General features: G+C 41.6%; 1 protein-coding gene across 6 annotated transcripts in view; it reads right to left on the bottom strand.

Annotated features, from left to right (window-relative positions):
- The window catches only part of LOC129861118 (cyclin-dependent kinase 17-like), an 86,884-nt gene that overhangs the window by 37,944 nt on the left and 26,440 nt on the right, over positions 1–22,500 (bottom strand). Inside the window, exon 1 of one of the 6 annotated variants that reach the window (XM_055932264.1) lies at positions 5,025–5,413. The exons of the other annotated variants lie outside the window; for them this stretch is intronic. Coding sequence (XP_055788239.1) covers positions 5,025–5,127 — 103 coding nt within the window. The 5' untranslated portion in view covers positions 5,128–5,413. Of the gene's footprint in view, positions 1–5,024; positions 5,414–22,500 lie in introns of those variants that run through there. 6 annotated transcript variants of the gene reach the window in all.

Here is a 22,500-nt window from a genome sequence, read left to right as displayed (position 1 = left end):
CACTGCTATTAGTTTTACAACATACATACTATGGAATGCCGTTTGGGGCTTTGCGTGTCAAAAAAGATACAGTAGCACTGGCAAAGCTGTACAAAAAAAGTCTGCAAACAAGCAAACACCAGCCACAAACGATGTGTTTACAATACCGCGTTAGTAAAAAGCCTCATTTGTTCCACCGCAACTTCTGGGGAAGCTAGCTTTAGCTTGGTACCTAGCTAGCACAAATACAACCAGCCTGAAAACAATGACCAGTAAAAACTGCAGTCATTTTCCTTATTCTTAGCAATGATTTAGGAATCCTTGTGAGTAAGTATTAGCTAGGTTGCCACTCTGTTGCTCGCCTATTGAAATTGAACTTCAGTTCATGAAAATAAATAGCTAGCCAGCTACTTAACCCTGTTACCCAAAACTTCCGTTATAAGCAGCCAGATAGCTTCATCTGGCTAGTGACGCTCGACCGGACAATGTGTTGTGAAGCTAGCCACAATAAGGATTAGGCACAATAGTGGAATTTGCGGTTTGCCTTCAAAATAAAAGTATGTCATTGACAGTGCAAATGAAAACAAAGAGTAGAATTATGCCATACTTTTATTTTGCAGGCTAACTGCAAAGTCCACTGTTGTGGCTAATCCTTATTGTGGCTAGCTTCACATAGATGGGTCCGACCACCATGAATCAAATAAGAACTGTCTTATAAATGAGGGTTATTTTAGATGATAACACCTGGCTATATAGTTAGCGAGGTAACTATAACTACTGAAACAGATTATGTCGTTTTCCTATGTTTTTGGGGAAGAACATTGTTTGCATCCATGAGCTAGCTAGCTTTTTTTATGACCAGCACTGTAGGTGCGCGAGACAACTTTACCAGCATCATAGCATACGTATCGATGAATCGTTGTGACATGGAATACGAGTGATAGTGTAATCAATGTGTAATAACTACGTAAAAAATTATGAACGCGTTTAATTATTATGTGACGTGCAGTCACATTCAGGTCCTGATTGGTCAACAAACTTAATTGACACTTAAAATGGTGTTAAATAGTATATTTTTTGACACGCAAAGTCCAAACGGCGTTCCATAGAAATCCTGGTTGAGAAGGAAACGACTGAACAAATGAACAACGAAACAGCACGGCAAGTGAAAGAAATAGGTCTTGATTATGTTTTACTGGTAATGGGGACATATGTAAATGTCAACAAAATAACTTTTTGGTCAGTGTGGTGTGTAGCCTTTATTTAACTAGGCAAGTCAGTTAAGAACAAATTCTTAATTACAATGACGGCCTACCCCGGCCAAACCCGAAAGACGTTGGGCCAATTGTCCACCGCCTTATGGGACTCCCAATCACGGCCGGATGTGAAACAGCCTGGATTCGAACCAGGGACTGTAGTGACGCCTCTTGCTCTGAGATGCAGTGCCTTAGACTTCTGCGTCCATGTGTGTGTGTTAACTATTTAACTGTACTAGAATGCTTAAGGCCGCTAAAATATTAAATATTGGTATATATAATATTTGGGGGCAAGGGAAATATCGGATATCGGTATCGGCCAAAAGTGTCATATCAGTGCATCACTAATCACAATGTTTTCTTACATTATTAACAACCGTCAGAACTCTAACCTACCTGTTCATGTTACCTACATCTGTGCTTATAATTCAACCTCTCCTCACAGCAACCCTCAACTACCTGTTCATGTTACCTACATCTGTGCTTATAATTCAACCTCTCCTCACAGCAACCCTCAACTACCTGTTAACTTGACTTGCATCTGTCCATATGAACGTCAACTGTTGACATACAGTGCAGTAAACACTATATGTTCATTATCTCCAGACGTACGCTCTAGGTCATATAATGTACATCTGAGCTAACACAGGTATTCCAACTAGTCAAGTGTGTGTCATTTGCAAATAAAAGCACTGTGTAAACATAGCTAATTCCGGCCTGTATGTACAGGATAATGTGTCCAGCCAAGAGTAACCTATAGCCACATCAGAAACCAACACTCAGTGTTGATGTGGAAACATTACACTGACAGTAACTGACACTAGACCAGGATATCTACCTGCTGACACACACACACCTGACTAGTGAGTACCCAGTATTGTCACATCACTGTCACCCTAAGGAGAAGTCATGGTGTGGTTTGCTTATGTAAACATGGAGATAGGACAGGACAGGGTGATTAGAGAGAAGAACAGTCATCTGTTAAACATCGAGTAAGACATCACCTGACCAGGTGGGTAGGCCAGGACTATTACATATTGGTGATGGAAAAGGTCAGGACTATTGACACGTATACTCCCTCTCCGGCCTCTAGGTCATCAGGCTGTTGATTATCCTGCACACCTGTCACCATCGTCTCGCGCACCTGCGCCTCATGACACTCACCTGGACTCCATCACCTCCTTGATTATCTTCCCTATATCTGTCACTCCCCTTGGTTCTTTCCTCAGGTGTTATTGACTCTGTTTCCATGGCGGCGCGTAGTTATTATTATATTTTTTTTTAAATTAAACACTCACTTCCTGAACTTTCTTCCCGACTCTCAGGGCACTCGTTCCAACTATTACATATTGGTGATGGAAAAAGGCCAGGACTATTACATATTGGTGATGGGAAAAGGCCAGGACTATTACATATTGGTGATGGAAAAAGGCCAGGACTATTACATATTGGTGATGGAAAAAGGCCAGGACTATTACATACTGGTGATGGAAAAAGGCCAGGACTATTACATACTGGTGATGGAAAAGGCCAGGACTATTACATATTGGTGATGGAAAAAGGCCAGGACTATTACATACTGGTGATGGAAAAAGGCCAGGACTATTACATACTGGTGATGGAAAAGGCCAGGACTATTACATATTGGTGATGGAAAAAGGACAGGACTGTTACATACTGGTGATGGAAAAAGGCCAGGAATATTACATACTGGTGATGGAAAAAGGCCAGGACTATTACATACTGGTGATGGAAAAGGCCAGGACTATTACATACTGGTGATGGAAAAGGCCAGGACTATTACATACTGGTGATGGAAAAAGGCCAGGACTATTACATACTGGTGATGGAAAAGGCCAGGACTATTACATACTGGTGATGGAAAAAGGCCAGGACTATTACATACTGGTGATGGAAAAAGGCCAGAACTATTACATATTGGTGATGGGAAAAGGTCAGGACTATTACATATTGGTGATGGAAAAAGGACAGGACTGTTACATATTGGTGATGGGAAAAGGTCAGGACTATTACATACTGGCGATGGAAAAAGGCTAGGATTATTACATATTGGTGATGGAAAAGGCCAGGACTATCACATATTGGTGATGGAAAAAGGCCAGGACTACTGGATATCCACTGGATATCATAAGGTGAATGCACCAATTTGTAAGTCGCTCTGGATAAGAGCATCTGCTAAATGACTTAAATGTAAATGTAATTACATATTGGTGATGGAAAAGGCCAGGACTATTACATATTGGTGATGGAAAAGGCCAGGACTATTACATATTGGTGATGGAAAAGGCCAGGACTATTACATATTGGTGATGGAAAAGGCCAGGACTATTACATATTGGTGATGGAAAAGGCCAGGACTATTACATATTGGTGATGGAAAAGGCCAGGACTATTACATATTGGTGATGGAAAAAGGTGAGTTACATAAACGTAAAGCACTGAGAAAACACTACAATCATAACATTTATTTAAATTCCCAATCTCACAAACAAACACACACACACACACACACACACACACACACACACACACACACACACACACACACACACACACACACACACACACACACACACACACACACACACACACACACACACACACACACACACACACAGTGCATCCAGCCAAACTCCCTCCCAGCCATATATAGAGAGAGTTCGGCCAACTTTCAGAACGGACGCCATGTTGCTGCCACTGAGCATTCATTCTACAGAAGCATAGAGAAATCAGTGGAGGCAGACAAAGTACATTTGAACTGTAATGCAGTTGATTGGTGATGACAGCGGAGGTAGCGGTCCTGCTGCTGGGTAGTTGCCCTCCTACGGCCTCCTCCACGTCTCCTGATGTACTGGCCTGTCTCCTGGTAGCGCCTCCATGCTCTGGACACTACGCTGACAGACACAGCAAACCTTTTTGCCACAGCTCGCATTGATGTGCCATCCTGGATGAGCTGCACTACCTGAGCCACTTGTGTGGGTTGTAGACTCCGTCTCATGCTACCACTAGAGTGAAAGCACCGCCAGCATTCAAAAGTGACCAAAACATCAGCCAGGAAGCATAGGAACTGAGAAGTGGTGTGTGGTCACCACCTGCAGAACCATTCCTTTTTTGGGGGTGTCTTACTAATTGCCTATAATTTCCACCTTTTGTCTATTCCATTTGCACAACAGCATGTGAAATTTATTGTCAATCAGTGTTGCTTCCTAAGTGGACAGTTTGATTTCACAGAAGTGTGATTGACTTGGAGTTATATTGTGTTGTTTAAGTGTTCCCTTTATTTTTTTGAGCAGAGCATAGTGCTGTCCCAGTTCTACAGTCGACTCTGACTCGGATCACACACTAAATGTCAGCAGCAGAACAGAGTGAGAAGCCCCCTGGTTACTGCTGACTCTCACTATGTTACTGCCAGCCACTGCTCTGGTTTTTGGGGCTATTTTCCTTGCCCCTGTGAATCTCTAAGGGATGGCACACTGTTCCACAGTACAAACAGCAGAACACTACAAAACTGTATGACACACACATGCAGAAGATGGATAAGACTTCTGTGAGCTCCCCATAGTAAAACTCCCTCTCATCCCCATGGTCCTGAGGAGGAAGAGGAGGATAAAGATCATGGGATACATACACACGCACGCACGCTCGCACGCACGCACGCACGCACGCACGCACGCACGCACGCACGCACGCACGCACGCACACACACACACACACACACACACACACACACACACACACACACACACACACACACACACACACACTCACCGATGCGGTTACCAGGGGTGTGGCAGGTGTCCAGCTTTCTGAGCCTGTGAAAGGGTGAGAGTCTCTGAGAGTGGTCTCTCTCCCCAATCCGAGGGTTACTCATTCTGGTAGCACCAGGGAAGGAACTGAGGGAGGAACCAAATCTCTGTGGATGGACCTCAATCGTCCCAAAAACTACCAAACAAAAACCTAAACAATTACAAAATGAACAACACGCTTAAAAGCTTCTGAGAGTTCTCCTGACGATGTGAAGGTCCAGGCCTGCTGTCTGATAGTACATCTGGTATGTTCTCAACTCCCACAGAACACAAGGCAGAGAGAAAATGTGTATATGCAGACTCTGACTAGACTGAGAAAACACTCAGTGTGTTACACTTAACTCTCTCTCTCCTTCCCTCTACGACACTCCCTCTTACTCCCTCCCTCTCTCTATCTCTCCCGCCCGCCCGCTTTCTATCTTTTTCTCTCCCACCCTCTTTCTCTCTCTCTTTCTATCTCTCTGTCTCTCTTTCTGTCTCTCCCTCTGTCTCTCCCTCTGTCTCTCTCTCTGTCTCTCCCTCTGTCGCTCTCTCTGTCGCTCTCTCTGTCTCTCTCTCTCTCTCCCTCTGTCTCTCCCTCTCTCTCTCTGCAGTAACACGGTTTGCTGAGTAAGGAAGGTCAAATACAAAGCAGGTAGGCATTGTGCTGCAGACACAAAACAAGTCACATGTCACACACACACACGCGCGCATGCGCACGCGCACACACACACACACACACACACACACACACACACACACACACACACACACACACACACACACACACACACACACACACACACACACACACACACACACACACACACACACACACACACACACACACACACACACACACACACACACACACACACTTAAATTCAAATAGACAAACACAGACATAAGCAGGTGCTCTTTATCTGATACTCAGAGGCCAGGGAACGATCACAGACACAATCAAAACACACACACACCAACATGCACAAACACACGCACACACACATATACACACCTACACAGGCGTACAAACACAGAACCGGCCACAAACAAAAAACCCTGCTTCTCTCTTCTCTCTCTGGCTGGAGAACAACTGTTAAACCTCCTCTTTCTCTCTCTGTCTGGAGAGCAACTGTTAAACCTCCTCTTTCTCTCTCTGTCTGGAGAGCAACTGTTAAACCTCCTCTTTCTCTCTCTGTCTGGAGAGCAACTGTTAAACCTCCTCTTTCTCTCTCTGTCTGGAGAGCAACTGTTAAACCTCCTCTTTCTCTCTCTGTCTGGAGAGCAACTGTTAAACCTCCTCTTTCTCTCTCTGTCTGGAGAGCAACTGTTAAACCTCCTCTTTCTCTCTCTGTCTGGAGAGCAACTGTTAAACCTCCTCTTTCTCTCTCTTTCTGGAGAGCAACTGTTAAACCTCCTCTTTCTCTCTCTGTCTGGAGAGCAACTGTTAAACCTCCTCTTTCTCTCTCTGTCTGGAGAGCAACTGTTAAACCTCCTCTTTCTCTCTCTGTCTGGAGAGCAACTGTTAAACCTCCTCTTTCTCTCTCTTTCTGGAGAGCAACTGTTAAACCTCCTCTTTCTCTCTCTTTCTGGAGAGCAACTGTTAAACCTCCTCTTTCTCTCTCTGTCTGGAGAGCAACTGTTAAACCTCCTCTTTCTCTCTCTGTCTGGAGAGCAACTGTTAAACCTCCTCTTTCTCTCTCTGTCTGGAGAGCAACTGTTAAACCTCCTCTTTCTCTCTCTGTCTGGAGAGCAACTGTTAAACCTCCTCTTTCTCTGTCTGGAGAGCAACTGTTAAACCTCCTCTTTCTCTCTCTGTCTGGAGAGCAACTGTTAAACCTCCTCTTTCTCTGTCTGGAGAGCAACTGTTAAACCTCCTCTTTCTCTCTCTGTCTGGAGAGCAACTGTTTAACCTCCTCTTTCTCTCTCTTTCTGGAGAGCAACTGTTAAACCTCCTCTTTCTCTGTCTGGAGAGCAACTGTTAAACCTCCTCTTTCTCTCTCTGTCTGGAGAGCAACTGTTAAACCTCCTCTTTCTCTCTCTGTCTGGAGAGCAACTGTTAAACCTCCTCTTTCTCTCTCTGTCTGGAGAGCAACTGTTAAACCTCCTCTTTCTCTCTCTGTCTGGAGAGCAACTGTTAAACCTCCTCTTTCTCTCTCTGTCTGGAGAGCAACTGTTTAACCTCCTCTTTCTCTCTCTGTCTGGAGAGCAACTGTTAAACCTCCTCTTTCTCTCTCTGTCTGGAGAGCAACTGTTAAACCTCCTCTTTCTCTCTCTTTCTGGAGAGCAACTGTTAAACCTCCTCTTTCTCTCTCTGTCTGGAGAGCAACTGTTTAACCTCCTCTTTCTCTCTCTGTCTGGAGAGCAACTGTTAAACCTCCTCTTTCTCTCTCTGTCTGGAGAGCAACTGTTAAACCTCCTCTTTCTCTCTCTGTCTGGAGAGCAACTGTTAAACCTCCTCTTTCTCTCTCTGTCTGGAGAGCAACTGTTAAACCTCCTCTTTCTCTCTCTGTCTGGAGAGCAACTGTTAAACCTCCTCTTTCTCTCTCTGTCTGGAGAGCAACTGTTTAACCTCCTCTTTCTCTCTCTGTCTGGAGAGCAACTGTTAAACCTCCTCTTTCTCTTTCTGTCTGGAGAGCAACTGTTAAACCTCCTCTTTCTCTCTCTGTCTGGAGAGCAACTGTTTAACCTCCTCTTTCTCTCTCTTTCTGGAGAGCAACTGTTAAACCTCATCTTTCTCTCTCTGTCTGGAGAGCAACTGTTAAACCTCCTCTTTCTCTCTCTGTCTGGAGAGCAACTGTTAAACCTCCTCTTTCTCTCTCTGTCTGGAGAGCAACTGTTAAACCTCCTCTTTCTCTCTCTGTCTGGAGAGCAACTGTTAAACCTCCTCTTTCTCTGTCTGGAGAGCAACTGTTAAACCTCCTCTTTCTCTCTCTGTCTGGAGAGCAACTGTTAAACCTCCTCTTTCTCTCTCTGTCTGGAGAGCAACTGTTAAACCTCCTCTTTCTCTCTCTGTCTGGAGAGCAACTGTTAAACCTCCTCTTTCTCTCTCTGTCTGGAGAGCAACTGTTTAACCTCCTCTTTCTCTCTCTTTCTGGAGAGCAACTGTTAAACCTCCTCTTTCTCTGTCTGGAGAGCAACTGTTAAACCTCCTCTTTCTCTCTCTGTCTGGAGAGCAACTGTTAAACCTCCTCTTTCTCTCTCTTTCTGGAGAGCAACTGTTAAACCTCCTCTTTCTCTCTCTGTCTGGAGAGCAACTGTTTAACCTCCTCTTTCTCTCTCTGTCTGAAAAGCAACTGTTAAACCTCCTCTTTCTCTCTCTGTCTGGAGAGCAACTGTTAAACCTCCTCTTTCTCTCTCTGTCTGGAGAGCAACTGTTAAACCTCCTCTTTCTCTCTCTGTCTGGAGAGCAACTGTTTAACCTCCTCTTTCTCTCTCTGTCTGGAGAGCAACTGTTAAACCTCCTCTTTCTCTCTCTGTCTGGAGAGCAACTGCTTAACCTCCTCTTTCTCTCTCTGTCTGGAGAGCAACTGTTTAACCTCCTCTTTCTCTCTCTGTCTGGAGAGCAACTGTTAAACCTCCTCTTTCTCTCTCTTTCTGGAGAGCAACTGTTAAACCTCCTCTTTCTCTCTCTGTCTGGAGAGCAACTGTTTAACCTCCTCTTTCTCTCTCTGTCTGGAGAGCAACTGTTAAACCTCCTCTTTCTCTCTCTGTCTGGAGAGCAACTGTTTAACCTCCTCTTTCTCTCTCTGTCTGGAGAGCAACTGTTTAACCCCCTCTTTCTCTCTCTGTCTGGAGAGCAACTGTTTAACCTCCTCTTTCTCTCTCTGTCTGGAGAGCAACTGTTTAACCTCCTCTTTCTCTCTCTTTCTGGAGAGCAACTGTTAAACCTCCTCTTTCTCTCTCTGTCTGGAGAGCAACTGTTAAACCTCCTCTTTCTCTCTCTGTCTGGAGAGCAACTGTTAAACCTCCTCTTTCTCTCTGTCTGGAGAGCAACTGTTAAACCTCCTCTTTCTCTCTCTGTCTGGAGAGCAACTGTTAAACCTCCTCTTTCTCTCTCTGTCTGGAGAGCAACTGTTAAACCTCCTCTTTCTCTCTCTGTCTGGAGAGCAACTGTTAAACCTCCTCTTTCTCTCTCTGTCTGGAGAGCAACTGTTAAACCTCCTCTTTCTCTCTCTGTCTGGAGAGCAACTGTTTAACCTCCTCTTTCTCTCTCTGTCTGGAGAGCAACTGTTAAACCTCCTCTTTCTCTCTCTGTCTGGAGAGCAACTGTTTAACCTCCTCTTTCTCTCTCTGTCTGGAGAGCAACTGTTAAACCTCCTCTTTCTCTCTCTGTCTGGAGAGCAACTGTTTAACCTCCTCTTTCTCTCTCTGTCTGGAGAGCAACTGTTTAACCTCCTCTTTCTCTCTCTTTCTGGAGAGCAACTGTTAAACCTCCTCTTTCTCTCTCTGTCTGGAGAGCAACTGTTAAACCTCCTCTTTCTCTCTCTGTCTGGAGAGCAACTGTTAAACCTCCTCTTTCTCTCTCTGTCTGGAGAGCAACTGTTAAACCTCCTCTTTCTCTCTCTGTCTGGAGAGCAACTGTTAAACCTCCTCTTTCTCTCTCTGTCTGGAGAGCAACTGATAAACCTCTTTCTCTATTTTTTGCCAACTTTTTCTTTACAGTCCTGTCGTCCCCCTCCTGACAGGTATTCGCTCTCTCTCCTTCCTTTGTCTGTTCTTTTCCTGCTCTGTTATTCAGAATGCCATTCTCTATTCACACCATTCACCATCTCTCTAGGTCCTCTTCTCTCGCTATCTCCCCCCTACCCCTATTCCTCCCCCTCGCCTTCTCTGTTCCCCTTTCCCTTTCTCTCTCTGCTTTCTCTTAGTGTGTTGATGGTTGTCTCACTCTCTTGCTCGATTTCCACCTCTCTGTCTCCCCCCTGATTTTCTGTGCTGTTGGCTCTCCCCTTCTCTCCCCCTGCCATTTTAAATCCACCTCTCTCTCCCCTTCTCTCCCCCTGCCACTTTAAATCCACCTCTCTCTCCCCCTCTCTCTCCCCCTGCCATTTTAAATCCACCTCTCTCCCCCCTTCTCTCCCCCTGCCACTTTAAATCCACCACTCTCTCCCCCTCTCTCTCCCCCTGCCATTTTAAATCCACCTCTCTCTCCCCTTCTCTCCCCCTGCCACTTTAAATCCACCTCTCTCTCCCCCTCTCTCTCCCCCTGCCATTTTAAATCCACCTCTCTCCCCCCTTCTCTCCCCCTGCCACTTTAAATCCACCACTCTCTCCCCCTCTCTCTCCCCCTGCCATTTTAAATCCACCTCTCTCTCCCCTTCTCTCCCCCTGCCACTTTAAATCCACCTCTCTCTCCCCCTCTCTCTCCCCCTGCCATTTTAAATCCACCTCTCTCTCCCCTTCTCTCCCCCTGCCATTTTAAATCCACCTCTCTCCCCCCTTCTCTCCCCCTGCCAATTTAAATCCCCCCTCTCTCCCCTTCTCTCCCCCTGCCACTTTAAATCCCCCTCTCTCTCCCCTTCTCTCCCCCTGCCACTTTAAATCCACCTCTCTCTCCCCTTCTCTCCCCCTGCCACTTTAAATCCACCTCTCTCTCCCCCTCTCTCTCCCCCTGCCATTTTAAATCCACCTCTCTCCCCCCTTCTCTCCCCCTGCCACTTTAAATCCCCCACTCTCTCCCCTTCTCTCCCCCTGCCACTTTAAATCCCCCTCTCTCTCCCCTTCTCTCCCCCTGCCACTTTAAATCCCCCTCTCTCTCCCCCTGCCACTTTAAATCCCCCTCTCTCTCCCCCTCTCTCTCCCCCTACCACTTTAAATCCCCCTCTCTCTCCCCTTCTCTCCCCTGCCACTTTAAATCCCCCTCTCTCTCCCCTCCTCTCCCCCTGCCACTTTAAATCCACCTCTCTCTCCCCTTCTCTCCCCCTGCCACTTTAAATCCCCTTCTCTCCCCCTGCCACTTTAAATCCACCTCTCTCTCCCCTTCTCTCCCCCAGCCACTTTAAATCCACCTCTCTCTCCCCTTCTCTCCCCCTGCCACTTTAAATTCCCCTCTCTCTCCCCTTCTCTCCCCCTGCCACTTTAAATCCCCCTCTCTCCCCCAGCCACTTTAAAAACCCCTCTCTCTCCCCTTCTCTCCCCCTGCCACTTTAAATCCCCCTCTCTCTCCCCTTCTCTCCCCCTCCATTTTAAATCCCCCTCTCTCTCCCCTTCTCTACCCCCTGCCACTTTAAATCCACCTCTCTCTCCCCCTGCCACTTTAAATCCCCCTCTCTATCCCCTTCTCTCCCCCAGCCACTTTAAATCCCCCTCTCTCTCCCCTTCTCTCCCCCTGCCACTTTAAATCCACCTCTCTCTCCCCTTCTCCCCCCCAGCCACTTTAAATCCACCTCTCTCTCCCCTTCTCTCCCCCTGCCACTTTAAATCCCCCTCTCTCTCCCCTTCTCTACCCCAGGCACTTTAAATCCACCTCTCTCTCCCCTTCTCTTCCCCCTGCCACTTTAAATCCACCTCTCTCTTCCCTTCTCTCCCCCTGCCACTTTAAATCCACCTCTCTCTCCCCCTCTCTCTCCCCATGCCACTTTAAATCCCCCTCTCTCTCCCCCTCTCTCTCCCCATGCCACTTTAAATCCCCCTCTCTCCCCTTCTCTCCCCCTGCCACTTTAAATCCCCCTCTATCTCCCTTCTCTCCCCTGCCACTTTAAATCCCCCTCTCTCTCCCCTTCTCTCCCCTGCCACTTAAATCCACCTCTCTCTCCCCTTCTCTCCCCCAGCCACTTTAAATCCCCCTCTCTCTCCCCCTCTCTCTCCCCCTGCCACTTTAAATGCCCCTCTCTCTCCCCTTCTCTCCCCCTCCACTTTAAATCCACCTCTCTCTCCCCTTCTCTCCCCCTGCCACTTTAAATCCACCTCTCTCTCCCCCTCTCTCTCCCCCTGCCACTTTAAATCCCCCTCTCTCTCCCATTCTCTCCCCCTGCCACTTTAAATCCACCTCTCTCTCCCCCTCTCTCCTTGTATCTCCTCCCCCCTCTCTCTCTCTCTCTCTCTCTCTCTCTCTCTCTCTCTCTCTCTCTCTCTCTCTCTCTCTCTCTCGCTCTCTCCCAGGGACTAAGAACACAGCTCATTTTTCATTTTCACATGAGCACACACACGAACACATGACACTCTCACACACCTTTACAAACACATAATACACAAATGCTAAAGAGAACTGTTAATGCTCACATATTAAAAAGCTAGTGATATAAACACACATCTCACCCTTCATGCCAATAATCTGTCAATTACATTAGCACTCACCACACAAACACAAATCTCACCCTTCATGCCAATAATCTGTCAATTACATTAGCACTCACCACACAAACACAAACACACATCTCACCCTGCATGTCAATAATCTGTCAATTACATTAGCACTCACCACACAAACACACATCTCACCCTGCATGTCAATAATCTGTCAATTACATTAGCACTCACCACACAAACACAAACACACATCTCACCCTGCATGTCAATAATCTGTCAATTACATTAGCACTCACCACACAAACACACATCTCACCATGCATGTCAATAATCTGTCCATTACATTAGCACTCACCACACAAACACACATCTCACCCTGCATGTCAATAATCTGTCAATTACATTAGCACTCACCACACAAACACAAACACACATCTCACCCTGCATGCCAATAATCTGTCAATTACATTAGCACTCACCACACAAACACAAACACACATCTCACCCTGCATGTCAATAATCTGTCCATTACATTAGCACTCACCACACAAACACAAACACACATCTCACCCTGCATGTCAATAATCTGTCCATTACATTAGCACTCACCACACAAACACACATCTCACCCTGCATGTCAATAATCTGTCAATTACATTAGCACTCACCACACAAACACAAATCTCACCCTGCATGTCAATAATCTGTCAATTACATTAGCACTCACCACACAAACACAAACACACATCTCACCCTGCATGTCAATAATCTGTCAATTACATTAGCACTCACCAGACAAACACAAACACACATCTCACCCTGCATGTCAATAATCTGTCAATTACATTAGCACTCACCACACAAACACAAAACACACATACTTCACTCTACATGTCAATAATCAAGCTGTAAATTACGTCATAGCATTCAGTGACCAGGTCAAATCCACACTCCGCCGCTCACACACAAACACACGTGCACCAATACACACCTTTGCCCGGGTCAATCTAAAACATGTGTTCACTGAGGCCATGGTCATTCCTCTTACATAGAAAAAAAACTGTCTGATACATTCCTTTGTGCTATGTTAAACACACACACACACACACACACACACACACACACACACACACACACACACACACACACACACACACACACACACACACTTAGCCTACACACACACATGTCCTGTCAGAGTCTCCCACCCCTAGGTCTCCGTTTCTGTGACAGGAGAGGCTCTCAGACAGATCAATATCTATCCTCTCCTGTACACACTTCTCTGCAGCAACACACACACATACTGTATACACATAGCCACAGGATGTATTGCAGTTTGGAGGTGGGGGTGCTGCAAAACATTTTGCCCGCTCAAATACAGCTATATAAGTCCACTAATACAGCACTATGACAGGACTATTAATTAAAACAGCCCTATGACAGGACTATTAATAACACAGGACTAATAGAGCACAATTATTAATACAGGACTATGAATAATACAGCATTATCACAGGACTATTAATTATACAGCACTATCACAGGGCTACTAATAATACAGGACTAATACAGGACTACTAATAATACAGGACTAATACAGGACTAATACAGGACTACTAATAATACATGACTATTAATAATACAGGACTGTTAATAATACAGGACTAATACAGGAATATTAATAATACAGGACTATTACAGCATGATTAACAATACAGGACTAATACAGGACTACTAATAATACAGGACTATTAATATTACAGCACTATTAATAATACAGGACTAATACAGGACTGTTAATAATACAGGACTAATACAGGACTGTTAATAATACAGGACTAATACAGGACTATTAATATTACAGGACTACTAATAATACAGGACTATTAATATTACAGGACTACTAATAATACAGGACTATTAATATTACAGGACTAATACAGGACTACTAATAATACAGGACTATTAATATTACAGGACTACTAATAATATAGGACTATTAATATTACAGGACTAATACAGGACTACTAATAATACAGGACTACTAATAATACAGGACTACTAATAATACAGGACTATTAATATTACAGGACTACTAATAATACAGGACTATTAATATTACAGGACTACTAATAATACAGGACTATTAATATTACAGGACTAATACAGGACTACTAATAATACAGGACTACTAATAATACAGGACTACTAATAATACAGGACTAATACAGGACTATTAATAATACAGGACTAATACAGGACTATTAATAATGCAGGACTAATACAGGACTACTAATAATACAGGACTACTAATAATACAGGACTACTAATAATACAGGACTAATAATAATACAGGACTAATACAGGACTATTAATAATACAGGACTAATACAGGACTATTAATAATACAGGACTAATACAGGACTACTAATAATACAGGACTACTAATAATACAGGACTACTAATAATACAGGACTAATACAGGACTATTAATAGTACAGGACTAATACAGGACCACTAATAATACAGGACTAATACAGGACTATTAATAATACAGGACTAATACAGGACTACTAATAATACAGGACTACTAATAATACAGGACTACTAATAATACAGGACTAATACAGGACTATTAATAATACAGGACTAATACAGGACTACTAATAATACAGGACTAATACAGGACTACTAATAATACAGGACTATTAATATTACAGCACTATTAATAACACAGGACTAATACAGGACTATTAATAATACAGGACTAATACAGGACTACTAATAATACAGGACTACTAATAATACAGGACTACTAATAATACAGGACTATTAATAATACAGGACTAATACAGGACTATTAATAATACAGGACTAATACAGGACTACTAATAATACAGGACTACTAATAATACAGGACTACTAATAATACAGGACTAATACAGGACTATTAATAATACAGGACCAATACAGGACTATTAATAATACAGGACTAATACAGGACTACTAATAATACAGGACTACTAATAATACAGGACTATTAATAATACAGGACTATTAATAATACAGGACTAATACAGGACTATTAATAATACAGGACTAATACAGGACAACTAATAATACAGGACTACTAATAATACAGGACTACTAATAATACAGGACTACTAATAATACAGGACTATTAATAATACAGGACTAATACAGGACTATTAATAATACAGGACTAATACAGGACTACTAATAATACAGGACTACTAATAATACAGGACTACTAATAATACAGGACTAATACAGGACTATTAATAATACAGGACTAATACAGGACTATTAATAATACATGACTAATACAGGACTACTAATAATACAGGACTACTAATAATACAGGACTATTAATAATACAGGACTATTAATATTACAGGACTAATACAGGACTACTAATAATACAGGACTACTAATAATACAGGACTACTAATAATACAGGACTACTAATATTACAGGACTAATACAGGACTATTAATAATACAGGACTAATACAGGACTACTAATAATACAGGACTAATACAGGACTATTAATAATACAGGACTAATACAGGACTATTAATAATACAGGACTAATACAGGACTATTAATAATACAGGACTAATACAGGACTACTAATAATACAGGACTACTAATAATACAGGACTATTAATATTACAGCACTATTAATAATACAGGACTAATACAGGACTACTAATATTACAGGACTAATACAGGACTATTAATAATACAGGACTACTAATATTACAGGACTAATACAGACTAATACAGGACTACTAATATTACAGGACTAATAACACAGGACTATTAATAATACAGGACTACTAATAATACAGGACTAATACAGGACTATTAATATTACAGCACTACTAATAATACAGGACTATTAATATTACAGGACTAATACAGGACTATTAATAATACAGGACTACTAATAATACAGGACTAATACAGGACTATTAATAATACAGGACTAATACAGGACTACTAATAATACAGGACTAATACAGGACTACTAATAATACAGGACTATTAATATTACAGCACTATTAATAACAGAGGACTAATACAGGACTACTAATAATACAGGACTATTAATATTACAGCACTATTAATAATACAGGACTAATACAGGACTACTAATATTACAGGACTAATACAGGACTATTAATAATACAGGACTACTAATAATACAGGACTAATACAGGACTATTAATAATAAAGGACTATTAATAATACAGGACTAATACAGGACTACTAATAATACAGGACTATTAATATTACAGCACTATTAATAATGCAGGACTAATACAGGACTACTAATAATACAGGACTAATACAGGACTATTAATAATACAGGACTAATACAGGACTATTAATAATACAGGACTAATACATGACTATTAATAATACAGGACTAATACAGGACTAATACAGGACTATTAATAATACAGGACTACTAATAATACAGGACTATTAATAATAAAGGACTAATACAGGACTACTAATAATACAGGGCTATTAATAATACAGGACTAATACAGGACTACTAATAATACATGACTATTAATAATAAAGGACTAATACAGAACTACTAATAATACAGGACTAATACAGGACTACTAATAATACAGGGCTATTAATAATACAGGACTACTAATAATACAGGGCTACTAATAATAATAATAATACAGGACTATTAATAATACAGGACACTTACAGGACTATTAATAATACAGGGCTATTAATAATAATAATACAGGACTATTAATAATACAGGGCTATTAATAATAATAATACAGGACTATTAATAATAAAGGACTAATACAGGACTACTAATAATACAGGACTATTAATAATACAGGACACTTACAGGACTATTACTAATACAGGACTACTAATAATACAGGACACTTACAGGACTATTACTAATACAGCATGATTAATATTACAGGACTATGAATATTACAGCACTATTACAGGACTGTTAATAATACAGGACTATTAATAATAATATTACAGGACTATTAAAGGCCCAGTGCACTATTTCTGGGGGTAAAAATTATCAGAAATATCAACAACAAAAAAATTGGGGTATAATTTCATAAAACATTTTAGATTTTTCAGGAGGTCCTGCAGCACCTTCTGCACCCCTACTTCCCACGGCTATGCATATACACTCTCTCTTTCTCACACACACACAATCCTTTACGAAAAAACACATGATTTCACATTGCAAATTTGCACGTTTTTCACGTGACATTTTATAGTCATGTGAAACTATGTGTTTTTGGAACACTTCACACACACAATCCTTAAAGCTGCAATATGTAACTTTCTGGGGACCCGACCAAATTCACATAGAAATGTGAGTTGAGGATCTGTCATTCTCATTGAAAGCAAGTCTAAGAAGCGGTAGATCTGTTATATGTCAGCTATTTCTATGCTTCCCGTTCTTAAGTTTAGTTTTTGCATCTTTTAGTTTCGGTTTTGTACGCTAGCTTCAAACAGCTGAAAATACAATATTTGTGGTTATTGAAAACATATTTCACAGCGGTTTAGATGGTACAATGATTCTCTACACTATACTTGCTTGTTTTGTCACACAAACTGATATTAGGCAAACTACTACAATTTTAGCAACCAGGAAATAGTGGAGCAATTTTTTGCATACTGCATCTTTTAGGAAAAATCATGTGAAATCATGTGAAATCATGGCTGAATCTCAAACCAAACACTTTGAGCACTATTTTTTCTTATTCACGTTCACGAGTCAATTGAGTCAATACGTCGCCTTCATAAATAGTCAGAATAAATCAAGAAATATGTAGTTCATTTAGAAGTTTGATTTAGAGAAGGTCTTAGTCGCGCAATTTTACATCTAGCTAAGGAGTTTAGTATATTTCCATTATTAGCTTGCTAGCTAAGCCTGAGCCAGTCACTTCATACGAAACCAAAGAGAAAATGCAATACTCCTTCCATAAGCTAGCTAGTTAGCTAGCTACTGTAGTAACATTTTATCACAATGAAGCAAAGTCTTTTAATGAAGCAGCAAACAGCCTGCTCTGCCCCGAGTCTGTACAGTATCGAGCCTGCTGCTGCGCTGTGCATTTAGCTGACCCAACATTACAACGTAGCACACTAAGACAGTCGTGAAGAAGGCACGACAAAGCCTATTCCCCCTCAGGAGACTGAAAAGATTTGGCATGGGTCCTCAGATCCTCAAAAGGTTCTACAGCTGCACCATCGAGAGCATCCTGACTGGTTGCATCACTGCCTGGTATGGCAACTGCTCGGCCCCCAACCGCAAGGCTCTGGAAAGATGCTGTATGGACTAACAGTGCTGGGAACATGTCTACAACGTCTTCAACAAGCTGTCAAACTATCGTAATTAAGTGACAAGCTACACACTGTTTATCAGCGCAGTGCTCAACGTCCTTAGCTACAGTAGCGCTAGCTAAAATTCCATCCCTGTGTTTGTCAGTGAAACTAGCTTGCAGCAGGCAGGCTACAACAAGCTGATGAAATCACTGGTGACCGATATACTTGCATACAATTTGTGCATGAGTAGAGAGATGTCATTTTGTTTTTACAGCTTCTTACTGTCTATCATAGTATACGTGTCTGCCCCAGATCCCCAGTGTCCGTGTGTCATAGCAAGTGATTCATGCTACAAGACAGGTCGCAGAAGATACGCTAGCGAATAGATTTAGAATGTTGTAATATTGATGACAGTTGGGACGTCAACTAGGCATCATTTCGATGCGGATTTTGGCCAAAACACTTGCATACCTGAGTGATTACTATCAAAAACAACAGCGTGGCCACTCGATAAAGGGCTTAGGGGCCAAGTGTTCGGTTTGAGATTCAGCCCATCTGTTTTTGGAATAATCAACATGCCATGATATTTCACATGAAGTATCACGTGGATTTTCACGTGATCACATAACCTTTCACATGTGGATTTACATTTTCACATGTGAACATTCTTCAAATGTGATTTCACAGGTAGTGCCCTGGAAACAAAAACTAGCCATTGGGACACACAAACAGTGCTTTTAACATTGTGTTTTCAACATAGAAATTAGACACAAATGATAACATTGTGTATGGTAATTTAAGCATGTGTATGTGACCAAAAAAAATAAATGCCCCCACCTGGGATTTGAACTCACTTCTTGGTTCTCTGTCCTCTTCACTGTTGATGTTGAGACTGGTGTTTTGCAGGTACTCTTTAATGAAGCTGCCAGTTGAGGACTTGTGAGGCATCTGTTTCTCAAACTAGACACTCTAATGTACTTGTCCTCTTGCTCAGTTGTGCACCGGGGCCTCCCACTCCTCTTTATATCCTGGTTAGAGCCAGTTTGCGCTGTTTTGTGAAGGGAGTAGTACACAACGTTGTATGTGATCTTCAGTTTCTTGGCAATTTCTTGCATGGAATAGCCTTAATTTCTCAGAACAGGAATAGACTGACGAGTTTCAGAAGAAAGGTCTTTGTTTCTGGCCATTTTGAGCCTGTAATCGAACCAACAAATGCTGATGCTCCAGATAGTTTTATTGCTTCTTTTAATCAGAACAACAGTTTTCAGCTGTGCTAACATAATTGCAAAAGGGTTTTCTAATGATCAATTAGCCTTTTAAAATTATAAACTTGGATTAGCTAACACAACGTGCCATTGGAACACAGGAGTGATGGTTGCTGATAATGGGCCTCTGTACGCCTATGTAGATATTCCATAAAAAATCAGCCGTTTCCAGCTACAATAGTCATTTACAACATTAACAATGTCTACACTGTATTTCTGATCAATTTGATGTTATTTTAATGTACAAAAAATGTGCTTTTCTTTCAAAAACAAGGACATTTCTAAGCGAACCCAAACTTTTGAACGGTAGTGTAAGAAGTTAATCAATGATGAGAGAATAGTCAGATTAACTGATAACTAAAATAGCAGTGCAGATGGCACTCTTTTATTATAGGTAATGTATTATAGGTAATGAATGTATATATTATAGGTAATGTATTATAGGTAATGAATGTATATATTTTAGGTAATGTACAGTATTATAGGTAATGAATGTATATATTATAGGTAATGTACAGTATTATCGGTAATGAATGTATATATTATATGTAATGTACAGTATTATAGGTAATGAATGTATATATTATAGGTAATGTACAGTATTATCGGTAATGAATGTATATATTATATGTAATGTACAGTATTATAGGTAATGAATGTATATATTGTAGGTAATGTACAGTATTATAGGTAATGAATGTATATATTGTAGGTAATGTACGGTATTATAGGTAATGAATGTGTAGAAGAATGGTACAGACTTTGCAGCGCAGCAGAAAGATCATTGTACCCCAAATCCAGAGGTTGTGACTTCAAATCCCAGGTGGGGTCATATTGAAAAGTGATTAAGCTACAATGTAATCATATTTTCATTAATTCAATATTTTTACACTGTTTTAGCTGAACAGCATACCACTTACTTTAAATCCCATATCATTTAATTTCCTTACAAAAAAACACGTGAAATTTGTGATTTCACATTTGAAATAGCTGTTTCACATTTTGAGCTGGAAATTTCACATGTAAGAAAAAGAGAAACATATAACATTTGGAGTTCACATGTGAACAACACCTTTTCACATGAGGAGAACAACATGTTTTCACCTAACACGTGATTTGAAAAAAACCTTCACATGAAAATCACATTTTTGATTTTCACATGTGAAAACCTTTTACATGAAAATCGAATTTGCACTCTCAGTGAAAAACTTTCACGTGAAAATCTAACTCTCACATGTGGAATTGCATTTTCACATGTTGAGATTTTGCATCCCCATGTTGTCACATTTATTTCACATGAGATCATGTTTTCATGTGTAGTTTCATGTTATTACATGTCGCTTTTACATGCTGTCACGTTATCACATTAACTTCTCATTATCATATGTGAAATTCATTTTTTTTCTATAAGGGACAATCACACACACAGTCTCCATTCAATTCATTATCAACATGGTAAAGTATAATCAGGAGGTTAACACATGCTGATGCAGAGACGGCTGCATCCTTGATCTTCAGGATGTTTAAAAGCCTTTGAATATGAGACGAGTCAAGGACTAAAGCTTTCCCAGCCTTAACCTTCATCCCTCCCTTCATCCCTCCTTTCCAACCTCGCCCTCCATCCTTCGCTCCCTCTCCATCATCATAAGTGCTACTGTACATATGCTGCACACCTCTCTCTCTCTCTCCCACTCTCTATTTCTCTCTCTCTCTCCCACTCTCTATTTCTCTCTCTCTCTCTCTCTCTCCCAGTCTATTTCTCTCTCTCTCTCTCCCACTCTCTATTTCTCTCTCTCTCTCTCTCTCTCTCTCTCTCTCTCTCTCTCTCTCTCTCTCTCTCTCTCTCTCTCTCTCTCTCCCACTCTCCCACTCTATTTCTCTCTCTCTCTCCCACTCTCTATTTCTCTCTCTCCCACTCTCTATTTCTCTCTCTCTCTCCCACTCTATATTTCTCTCTCTCTCTCTCCCACTCTCTATTTCTCTCTCTCGCTCACTTTCACTTTTCTTTTCCACTTCCTCCCTCTCTCCAATGCCTTACTTCCTATTCAGTCTTTCACGTTTCCTCTATCCCTCCTCTGTTCGTTTTTTAACTCAATCACATTATTTCTGTCTATTACAGACTAAAACCTTCAGAGAAAACCCCCCATATACATATAATATTGAACAGAGCCATCTGGCTGTAGAGCACAGGACACACAGAGAGGGAATCTTTAAAAACAGGGAATGAAGATGTCCCTGAGGTATACACAGACAGAAAACTGAGGGAGAGTGAGTGCCTAGGCTCCAGTAATTACATCTAAACCTTTTATCTGTGTCTGAGGAATCTGATTATTCAATTAGTAAGAGACCACAGGCCCCAGAGCATTAGTCTATACCACTACCCTGCTTCTAACTCTCCCTGACTCCAACTCCATGCATCTCTCTCTCTCTCTCTCTCTCTCTTATCTCTCTCGATTGCTTCTTTATATCACTCTTTGCCTGTCTGAAATGGTCACCATTGTCCATTCTTCAGAAGCATCCCTCCTTCAGCCCAACAGAAACTAACTACATGAGTGATGTAACACTCCATGGTACTTATTAAAT

This window comes from Salvelinus fontinalis, chromosome 8 (genome assembly GCF_029448725.1).
Source record: "Salvelinus fontinalis isolate EN_2023a chromosome 8, ASM2944872v1, whole genome shotgun sequence".
NCBI lineage: Eukaryota > Metazoa > Chordata > Actinopteri > Salmoniformes > Salmonidae > Salvelinus > Salvelinus fontinalis.
This window is presented reverse-complemented; position numbering and strand designations above follow the sequence as displayed.